General features: G+C 41.3%; 1 protein-coding gene across 2 annotated transcripts in view; it reads left to right on the forward strand.

Moving 5' to 3' along the window:
- Window positions 1-11,308, forward strand: part of LOC109870608 (glutamate receptor ionotropic, delta-1-like) — a 411,408-nt gene extending 400,100 nt beyond the window's left edge. The window contains exons 15-17 of one of the 2 annotated variants that reach the window (XM_031805099.1): window positions 2,203-2,443; window positions 3,916-4,054; window positions 7,135-11,308. In XM_031805099.1, the coding sequence (XP_031660959.1) occupies window positions 2,203-2,443; window positions 3,916-4,054; window positions 7,135-7,541 (787 nt within the window). In that variant the 3' untranslated portion in view covers window positions 7,542-11,308. The remainder of the gene's footprint in view (window positions 1-2,202; window positions 2,444-3,915; window positions 4,055-7,134) is intronic. The other variant, XM_020461182.2, reaches the window with a different exon arrangement.
- The last annotated feature ends 278 nt before the right edge of the window (window positions 11,309-11,586 follow it).

The raw sequence follows: 11,586 nt of genomic DNA on the forward strand, positions 1-11,586 counted from the left end.
TTCATTGACTATAGCTCAGTGTTCAACGTCATTGTGCCCTCCATGCGTACGCCCCCATCCACATCGACAGGGCTGTGGTGGAGCGGGTAGAGAGCTTCAAGTTCCTCCTTGTCCACATCTCTAAGAAATTATCATGGCCCACACACACACACCAACACAGTCGCGAAGAAGGCACGACAACACAGCTTCCCCCTCAGGAGGCTGAAAAGATTTGGCACAGGCCCTCAGATCCTCAAAAATGTTCTACAGCTGCACCTTTGAGAACATCTGGAATGGCTGCATCACCGCTTGTTATGTCAACTGCTTTGCATCCGACCACACAGCGCTACAGAGGGTAGTGCGTAAGTCCCAGTATACCATTGGTCTGAGCTCCCTGTCATCCAGGACCTCAACACCAGGCAGTCTCAGAGGAAGGCCCTAAAAATGGTCAAATTCTCTAGTGACACAGCAAGTGGTACCGATGAACCAAGTCTGGGACCAACAGGACCCTGAACAGCTTCTACCCACAAGCCATTAAGGCTGCTACTGTAAATAGTTAAATAGTTAACCAATAGCTACCCAGACTGTGCATTCACCCTTTTTGACTCATCACATATGTTGCGGCTCCTGTTTATCATCTATCCTGTTGCCTAGTCACTTTATCCCTACCTATATGTACATGTCTACCTCAATTACCTCGTACCCCCGCACATCGACTTGCTAGTGGTACCTCGTGTATATAGCCAAGTTATCTTTACTCATTTTATATTTATTCCTTGTGTTATTATTATTATTTTTCTATTATAGTAAAAAAATAACTTTATTTTCTCTCTATATCGTTGGGAAGCACCCATAAGGAAGCATTTCACTGTTAGTCTACACCTCTTGGTTACGAAGCATGTGACAAATACAACGTGATTTGTCCAATTAGGACTGTGTAATAATATTTGCCAAGGATTTACCCTAAATGAATCCCAAAATCACTGTCTTAATCAAACATCCAAAACATCTTGTTTTGATTATTCTCAGTTATAAAAGCTCCAAAGCATCCATGAAAACAACCCAAAATGTTTTGTCACACTATCTTTTAGATAAGAAATCTAACTCTCTTCAACGCAGTGAAAATAAACAGCAATGAGTGCCATCCCAACTCCACAACCAGAATGAACTACCGTTCTAGTGACTAAAACACAGGTCTTAGGATAGGGACAGTGATCCTTCTGCAAAGCAGAACCAGTTTCAACCAGGTTTGATCTGGGGCCAATGCGGTGGATAAGTCACCAATGTGGTGGAACACTTAAATCCTCTCCTCTCTTCCGAGGTGTGCTACAGGGCCCTTCGGAGTGCACACTCAGTATGCAGGGCCACAGCAAGTGAAGAGCTGGGTCAGAGATTAAGGGATGAGGTCCCTCTGTGGAAGAGCCTCAATAATGCCTATCCCTACGACACTGAACTGAACACGATCTTTCTATCTACGCTCATGATGGCCTGGATGAATATCTGTCTGGGAAATTCAGGGCTAACAGAGTGGGGGTGGTGGGGGTGTGATGTGCTTCGAGGACAGCTGGGAGGCTGCTCAGGGGGTAATAACAGGCTGAACCAGAATGTCATCTCCTCTACAGAGACGGATTCCTCTTACTTGCCACCGTCCCCCTTCCCATCATCATAATCCATTTCCCTCTCTCCTTCCCTCTCTCCTTCCCTCTCTCCGCACCCTCATCTATCCATAACCGTACAAATTCGCCATGGGCTCCTTTTAATCTCAGAAATTGCTGTGGCGGTAGTGTTTGCCCACAGGAGCGGTTCTCTGATAATGGTCTTGTCCTCTTTGCCACGGCTATTTTTCTTTTAATTAAGCAGTTCTTCCCTCTGTTTTACTTTGGATTTCGTTTGTGGCAATGAAGGAATAGTAAAGCTGACATTTAATGAAGTTTACTGTCGGGTTTAATTCATTGAGCAGGCACAATTCAAACAAATCACACTTAAAATGCTGTGCTGTGGGAATTGTCACAAATGAATGCAGTCATCTACAGAAGATAAAAGCAGGTCTATTTTTCATTCTTCCTTTAGTGCCATGATAGCATATGAGTAGTAGATGTGCTCGGGTCCTAGTCCTTAGTCTCAATTCTTTGCGTGACAGCCTTAACTTAATACAACAGCCTGTTTTGAGAGAAGCAGAGGAAGCATATGTCTCTTACACCCAGATATTTCCCCTCCTTGCAGGATCCTGGAGCTGCAGGAAAAAGGAGACCTGGACATCCTGAAGCAGAAGTGGTGGCCGCGTACGGGCCGCTGTGACCTCAACAGCCACTCCAACGCCACGCCCGACGGGAGGTCCCTGAAGCTGCACAGCTTTGCCGGTGTCTTCTGTGTCCTGGCCGCCGGACTGCTGCTGGCCTGCCTGGTTGCCGGCCTGGAGATGTGGTGGAACAGCAACCGCTGCGGGCAAGAGCAGCCCAAAGAGGTGACCGAGCACAGAGCCCGGAGGACAGGGCAGCAGGGGGAGGACACTGCCACACTCTACTTTAAGGATCCAGCCGCAGACCACAGTCCCGATTTAGTTGAGCTCCAGTACACGCAGTTATAGATTGTGCTCTGATTGAAATCAAATTTGGTCCCTCTAATCTATCCCCCCTCTTCTCTGAAACCAAATCCATCTGTTTTTGTATGGCATACGTACCTCACACAACTCACAGATAAAGACAAATCCCCCTTATCATTTTCTTACTAATATATTTCCATCTTGATTATTGATATTTTTTGGAAACTCTTCGAATTTGATCATCGCTGTATGTTAATCACACATCATCGGTGTATGTTAATCACACATCATCGGTGTATGTTAATCACACATCATCGGTGTATGTTAATCATAAACCCTTAAGCTGCCTTTAGGATAACAAACTGCCCAACCAATATGTTTATTTTTTTAGATAAGCTATTCCTGCATTTTTCACAAGTCTCTTACTAATATGTCAGAACAACTGATTTCAGGCAGTGATGAGCATCAGTCCCCAGCAAATTTTCCAGTCACATACTTTGTATTGAATTATTGTCAAAACCTTTTTCACTCAGACAAAATTTTGCCATTTTCAATTCAGCAAGATTCTCTGTAGGGATATTAACTAACTATATCCAGATTAAATGCATAGAAATAGAATGAAAAGAACAGACAAATCACTGACTTGAATGGTTATACCCATTCAGTTAATTCAATTTCTATGCAATTAATCCTATCCGATAGGTGAAATCGAGATATATAACTTTTGAAAAACTCCTCCCAGAGGATTACACTTTCAAAGGGAGATTTGAACACCTTTTTAAATGTCTTATTTCAGAGTAGATCCACGTATCTATTTGATTCATGTCAATGTGAATCAGCCAAATATGAAATATGACATTTCTGAGAAAACGTCAGTATCGAGTTTGTTTTAAGTTCCCCGTGACATTAGTGTTCCTGAAAAACCCATTGATTACCAACACAGTTCCTTACCCTGAATTGTGAACACATTTACACTGCCTACCACAGAGAACCATTTTAATTGATTCTCGTAAGACTTTCCCCTGCTAAGTGCCTGCTAAACTGATTGACACCGATTACACCTTTATACCTCATTGCCAGTTCACGTTAAGCCTCTCGTATTAGTTTAATCCACTCAAGTTACTGCGATGGTGTGAACATGTCTAACGAGGCCTCTCACATGAGAGAGTTACTCTCCCCTTGCATGTGACATGGGACAGGTTAAGGCTTGACATGGATCCGTAAACTAAAGTGTGAGCAGAAACAGGATGTTTGCACAGCAATAAGAGCCACTACATCTGTCCAACCCAGTCCATAATCCCTAGTAAATTCCCTGTGTGACGTCTTATTGCAATTATATGTCAATGTGGACATCCATACGTTTTTATTCTTGACTGTTCTATGATCTCGTGCAGGTTACTAAGGATTACAGACTGGCAAGGGTTTCTGGTCCATTGACATATAATGACATTACCACTGCTTCACCGGAAGGGAGGAAGGACATTTGGACAGAGAGAGAAAGAGACTGGGATGAAGCAGAAGCTATTGACACAGGTCAGAATAGAGCTCCTAAGATCTGAATTGTGCTGCTGCATTAAAGAGGCACTCTGATCTCTCCGATTGGGCATGGGGGGGGGGGGTGCATCTCATCTCTGGCAATCTTCTATTCTCTGATTGTTGGTCTGTTTCTTCCCCATTTTTGGTTAGTTGCTTTTGTGGTGGATGGATGCGTGCATGACCAAGGGCTTGTCTCTCACCCTCACGTAGAAACATTGTAACGGGGGGAATAAGAGGAAGTTAATTCAGCGACATTTTCTATGAACTACCTCACTATGATGCTTTGTGAAGGTATTTATTATGCCTTTTACAGACATTGTTATAACACATGTTATACGCAGTCACGGCTGTTTGAGTACATAAAGTCTAAGTGGGTTCGTCAAGTCTGCCGAAGGTGGTGTATAGAAAGTGATACAGGGATGAGCCACAATACAGGACGTGGTACAGGGATGAGCCACGATACAGGACGCATGCACAATCATCATAGTCTTATGCATACGGAGGCCACTTTGAAAACAGCTTACTCGAGTCCTAGATAAATCCTTCGATCAAGTGTCAGGCCACCATGGGTGGATAGAGTGGTTTTCTAGTTTGATGTTTTACGAATTGTTTTTGCATTACGAAAGCTTTCACTCTGCAGAGCATGTTGTTATTTCCCCTCAATATAAATCAGCACACTCTTATTAAAACACTGGTGCAGTGGTTTGATTTTAGGCGGTTATTTGTTTTTGGCGTGCTGCCAATGCGACAAGATTAGAAACATATTTTAATGCGGCGTCAGTCTGCTAAAACAATAGCCTTGGCTGAGATGTTTTAATTCGCTTTAAGAGTTGTTTTTTTTTACGATACAGAGTTGATACCGTCGTAAATTCATTCCCACAATCAATGTCTCTGTTGATAAAGTCTTCAGAACATATGGAATCAAGATTACATTTGCACATTCCGGAAGGCTCGAGCTGATATGGGAAGCACTGAGGAAACACAGTTGTTTGTCTGTAACTTGACATTGATGAAGGCCGTCATTGTGAATAAGAATTTGTTCTTAATTGACTTGCCGAGTTAAATAAAGGTTAAATAAAAAGAAATGTAAAAAAAAAAATACATTGGTCGATCAAGATTGACTAAATGGCTTAGCATTTAGGACCTCCTCTGTGTTATGATGGCATAATGTGCTTATGACAGGCAGTTGATATTGACAAGAGGAAGAGTAAATTTGATGTGGCACTGATCCCATTGAAATGTCATGGCTTCTGATGGTCAAATGACTAACACACACAGTGTGTCATTACGAGAGGAGTCAGTTGATTTCAAGGTATTTCTGTACCTAGCATAAAATAGCAAATCATCATCGGTCTTCGTAGAAACACATTTCTGATAATGTCTTCCATTCCAAAACATGTCTTATTTTCATTGGTTGGGATTTGTGCTCCACATATAGAATCTTAACCTTTGCAGTTTGTTGTGTTGTATATGTACTGCACATAAGGATCAACTTGGATTTTGTCTCCATATTCAGTTTTTTTTACTAATATCATCGCTGAGTCAGACCATGACTGGAGCCAAGTTATGCCTGCCACCAAAGTAGCCATTTGCAATAGTCTAGTGTAGCCTCCAAGTGCTAGGACACGTCTCCTGATTGGCTAGTGATACCTGCTACCCTGAAGTATGTTTTGTCCTCTACCTTTCAATGTCCCAATGTAGCATTTTTTTGTCAGCCAAGGACCTGAAGCGTCAATTAGCTTATATTAGTATGCATAACTACAGTCATCCAAAGACACATACATCTGTCAGCCTCAGCAGCTCAGATATATTAAATATATTGATCTGATATCAGATCGATTCACCTGGCCAACATCAGTAAGTCATTGATTGAGCGGTAGTGCTGAGCGATCAACCAAAATGTTGGTTATTTTTCGTTTTTTTAAATAACTAATTGCCCGAAGTCAGTTTAATTTTTTGAATTCCATTTCATTTTTTTTCTGCTCAGTTTCTGTAGAGATAAATCAGATCAAGCTCGAACTGTGCGATGTAGTAGGGAGTTGTAGTTTCCAATAGGCCAATATTCTTCATAGTTTAGCGCAGAACACCTGGTAATTAACTACAATGACCATAATACATTGCGCACCCGTTTACTTGTCCGGTCTGTGTGGAGCAGACACAGAGACCTCTTTGATGGAGAGAAGAGAGAAGGTGCGAGAGGGATAGAGAGCAGTTGCTTTGCGAGGTATCTCTACCTGAAAATATAAGATCTAAGTGAGTGATAGTTGGTATTCAGCAGTCATAAAAGTATGCCTTATTTACTTTGCAGAACTACTAAAATTGTGATTTTGTCAGACAGGCAGCAGATCTATAGAGATTAGATGATGACTTGGAATGAAATACAGTCATCAAATAAAACAAATATTTTATTAAAGTAATGTGAATGAATTATGGTTGTAATGGGCACATTACCCACATAATACATAGTGCGTTTAATATATAACAATTGTTATTCTTTTTTAAAAACCGAAGACGGGTGATATTTTTTTAATAACAAAATCGAAATTGAACCAACCTCAAAAAGCACTAATCGCTCAGCACTATTGAGAGGTAGAACGGACACTGTAAAAGCCCATATGTGGCCATCTAAACAGGACACCAATACATTATCTCAACTTTACTTCAATATACTGTAGCATCAGCAATGAAGCCTAAGGTTACATGGTGCACCAGATCAGTCAGTAGAGGTTAGGATGTAGCTTGGCTCCAGCATTGGTGTCGTCTGTCAAAGATTTGACACCTCTTACTAAACATCAAACTGTCTATGTCCACTGGCCAAGTTTGATTTCAAGGTGCACATTCTATACACCTGTAATTGAGTCACCTCAATTCCAATTGGGCACTTAAAACAGACATTACTCAATCAGCATGTTGAGTGAAACACTCAGAGGCTTGGGAAACAAACCACCTCAAAAAAGCTAAGGAAGAGGAGAGGGAACCTAAATGCATGGAGCTGGTGAAAAGCCTGAGAATCCCATGGAGAACAGCCCATCTCAGCCTCTGTGTCCCTTCCTCCCCCTCTCTCTTTCACCCTCTAGGACAAGGAGGTGAATCTGGAACAGGTGCATCGGCGTATGAACAGTCTTATGGACGAGGACATGGCACACAAGCAGATCCCTGGCCCGTCTATCGAGATCTCTGCGCTGGACATCGACAGCATGCAGCCCAGCCGGCAGCTGGAGTCTGTGCGGGACTACCCGGGCAGGGGCCTGTCTGTGAGCACCTATCTCCCGGGGGAGGGCCATGGGGTGGGCCTGGGTCGGACACTAGCTCAGGGCCCTGGCAGCACACTCCCCCACCACCCCCCCAGCAGCTCCACCATCCCCTCCATTCAGTGCAAACACAGGGCTCCCAACGGGGGTCTGTTCCGACTGAGTCCCGCCAAGACACCCATGCCAATGTCATACCAGGGAGTTCCCGGAGGACCCATCCCAGAAGCCATTGAGCCCACCCACAGTACATCCATCTGATGGTGCCTCAACGTCACATCTCCTACCCCTCACCTGATTTGTGTGGGGTATTATTTGTGGGGGGGAAATACATAAATAAAAAAATTGGGAAAGTGTGCAAACAAGAGAAATAAGAGATTTTTATTACCTGTTGAACAACCGACATCAAAGGAAAAGCAAATTTTTTTTGTATATATTTGTAAATACTGAGAGAACGAAGTGAAGTTAAAGTGTATTTTGAATATTCTCAATTTTTCAAGTTGAGTTATAAAAAAACTAAATAAGATGAAAAAAAAGTAAAAAAAATGACTGTTTGAATGGCTTTGTAAATTTTGTTCTATATGAATAATGACGCAAATTCATTGTGATTGTTTTCTAAGTGCCGAAAAATGTCTCTCCACAGTTCATTCTTAGATTACCATTCACCATAGGACATAATGTTGAACTCCAACTGTTATGCACCTCTTTAACAATCTTATACTTCAGTATCAGATAAGAATATTCCAAATAGATGGAATCATTTTGTTTGTAAGACATATATACATTTTTCAAGTTTTTTTCCCCTTCTTTTTCTAACTTAAAGTCTTGGTGAATCATTGTTTAAGGCTGAAACTGAAGTAAACATTGTTTCTCATGAGTTCTACAGATTTATGAAATGGATGGTACTTCATTAAGTTCAATTTCAGCCCTATGTTGTCAAAGACAGAGGGAGATACAGTCTCAGTCAGCCCCCCAACAGCAAAGAAAGGCAGTCCTAGTGGTACTCGTGCCGTTTACAGCATAACATCAGCCACGCTAAGGGAATGTTCAAAAGGAATCTGACATAAATCATGATTGAATCATGCCCCTTCCAGTGTATGCTACATGTTTCCTTGATTGAGTGGGAGGGATGTTTAAAACAAAACTTTTATTTTTACATTTAACAAAAAAAAGGCTCATTTTAGGAAAAAATAGATGTATTCATTTCGTACTTAAGGATTTATTGTTGAAAAGCTGTATACCGGTTCTCCTTTCAGAGCAGTGAAGTCTTTTGAACTGCAGAGGGAGAAAAGTAGATATATAATATCTCATATTTATCATTTGTAATAGAGCAATTATCACCAATGAAAATGGAAGATAATATCAAAATCATGAACTATTAGTGTTGGTAATAGCAGTTCAGGTGGCATATCCTAATGTCTAAATTCTGATGGAGTTCTGTTCATAAAACAAACAGAATTTCCCCATCAATTAACCTGGGCACATTGCAGAGCAGCAATGTCACATTTCCAACTGAAGATGAACTGCAAAACTTTACCAAGACTTTCAGAAGTGCAATTAAAATGCAATTATGTCCTGCAGTATACTTTTTGTTTCTGTTTATTTCCTTTAGCCTGTCATTCTGGAAAACTCATTGCTAGGAAGTGAGATAGTGAATGTCAATCTCAGTGGTTATATTGTGTTGTCGTTCGTCACATCCTATATGCACAATACAACGTGTACCAGGAGTACTGATAGGTGATCTATACTCATACTGTTAAAAAGGTTTTCATTTACTGGATTGTCCGTACCTCTTGGAAAATGTAACCAATTTCCCTGCAGAGCCATTGAGGGAAAGCAAAGAACGATAATTAAGTGATGTCATGAGAATAAACAGAACTACCATACCTCAAAGTGAGAGAATCATGTTTCGCATCACCCGTTCTCCGCTCATGCTTCTCGAACTAAATTGGCGAGGTTGTAAAGCCTGTATATTTTGTACAAGTACAAGTACTTACTAATGTGAACCAAAGTGATCTCATTTTACACTGTGTTCTGCATACAACCTGTGGCTCTGATCAGCTAACATTGGTGAAAAGGAAGTCCCACGTTACTGTACTGTAAGGGTTTTGTGTGTTTCACTGCCTTACTGTATACCCCCCCCCCCCCCCCCCCCCGGTTACTGTATCAATGGCCACACCACAATATTAAAGAAAATATTATAAGAAGCTATCATACCATATAGTCTGTAAAAGTACATCTAAGGGAGACTCTTATTTTATTTATGAATATGCTGCTTGGAGTTTCTTAATCTTTAATAAAGAAATATGGTTTACATATGTTTGTTTCTATGATTCACGGGCATGTGATGATAGATAACCCGTACAGTACATTTGCATGTGCCAGTATTATAAACCATTTGTCCTATATTCATTTATTTTTAAACATTATGAAAACATTAACATTTTATTTTGATCTTTGAAAACCAATTCTAGTACTAACTGATATCATAGAAGTCATGTCTGCCTTGCTTTATTTGCTTTAATGCTCTCGCTATGATATAAATGAAAATCATCCCTTTGAGGTGGTGCTCTGTTAACTGGCCAACATGAAGGAAATGATTCCAACAGATAGCTGAGGATGACAGAATAGACCAATCAACAAGTTCTCTTCATCACAACAGGGCCTTTTACTTACGCCTAGGGCTGTTGCGGTGACCCTATTACCGCCACACCGGCGGTCACGAGTCATGAAGGCAGTCAAATTCCACAGGCTTCTCCAAGCTCTGATGCTGCTGATAGTCATTAGTAGCCTATCAAACTTGCTAACTGCCGGGTACTCAGCACTCTATTGTTCCTCTAATCACTCTGACATCAATGCAAATGTATTTGAAAATCTAATCAAACACTTCATGAGAGCCCATGAGCTCATGTTGCGCAACATTTCTATAGGCTATGCAATTGCGGGAGAAAACAAAGTGATGGCTGCTAATAAACAGACGAGGATCCCATCGGCTTTCTATAGGCTAGGCCTACTATATTTATTTCTCAACGTTCCTAATATTAAGCACATTGCTTATATTTACAACAGGAGTATAGCCTACCTGGCTGGCATGAAAATAAACCACGAGGAAAAGTGTCCTCCATTCGCTATTTAAGTGCATAGATGATGTATTCTTTCCGCTGCCCCTGTTTTGATACAGGTGCATGATAATGGTCCATTCTTAATCAAAACAAATGTCACACATATATGATTTAGTATATGTAAAGATTAAATCAAAAATAGTCTGATGGGTGACAATATTAGCCTATCAGTTGAGAATGATATATTATCACTTGTGAATGATGCCCAGCATAAGAAACAATGCCTTTTTTTGCGACCTTTTTCTAATCGCACACCTCATGTAACCTAGCCCACAGGCCTATATGTTTTAATAAGGTTTGTATCACAACTAAAGTGGCCAAATAACTTCTTAAAATTAAGCACATTAATCCTCTTTCCAAGAGATGTAGAGCCTACTGGCCTATAAGCAGCGCATGAATTTCACGTTTGGGGAAGACCATTTTCACCATAGAAATGCACCTTCAGAATAAAAGCAGTACATGCATATTTGCATTTGCGGTCACTTTTGATAATGGTGTTTTCTGCTGTTGGGTTCTGAGAATATGAATATTGAGTGCAGGGAAGTGATCACATGTGGCAGGAATTGATAAGGGGAGAGAGCCATGGATTAGTGATGAAGGGGGGGGGGGGGTTGAGGTCAGGTCAGGTGAGGTGACGTTAAGGGAGAAACAAAAGTTTATGGCCCGTATCACTTAGTGTCCTGCCTAGCAGTAAAGACACAATGTTTGTACAGATGTGTAGGAGGAGACTCAGCCTAGGAGGAAGGGTTAAATATCATTGCTTGTACAGATGTGTAGGAGGAGACTCAGCCTAGGAGGAAGGGTTAAATATCAGTGCTTGTATGAAAATGTTTTTGTCTAATGCAGCTGTATTGACATTCTGGGAAGAATAAACTTGGTTAACCTTTCATACTGTCCATTGAGTTTTTTACTCAGAGAATTAGAACCTAACAGTTGGTGCTGCGAGCAGGGTTCGCCACGATTTGTAGTCAAACCAGAGAGTCCAGATCAGTGGAGCAGGAGCTGGCAACAAACAAGGTAGGCACAGTTCCTACACCTGTTTCCACTCATTTTGACACCTTGGGGAGATGAGAATCATTGGCTGAACAATTATAGGAATACGGAGCTAGAAAGCCTACGTTCATTCAGTAGGCCCATTGTGTTACGATCAGTCGTAGCT

The sequence above is a fragment of the Oncorhynchus kisutch genome, linkage group LG25 (assembly GCF_002021735.2).
Source record: "Oncorhynchus kisutch isolate 150728-3 linkage group LG25, Okis_V2, whole genome shotgun sequence".
Lineage (NCBI taxonomy): Eukaryota > Metazoa > Chordata > Actinopteri > Salmoniformes > Salmonidae > Oncorhynchus > Oncorhynchus kisutch.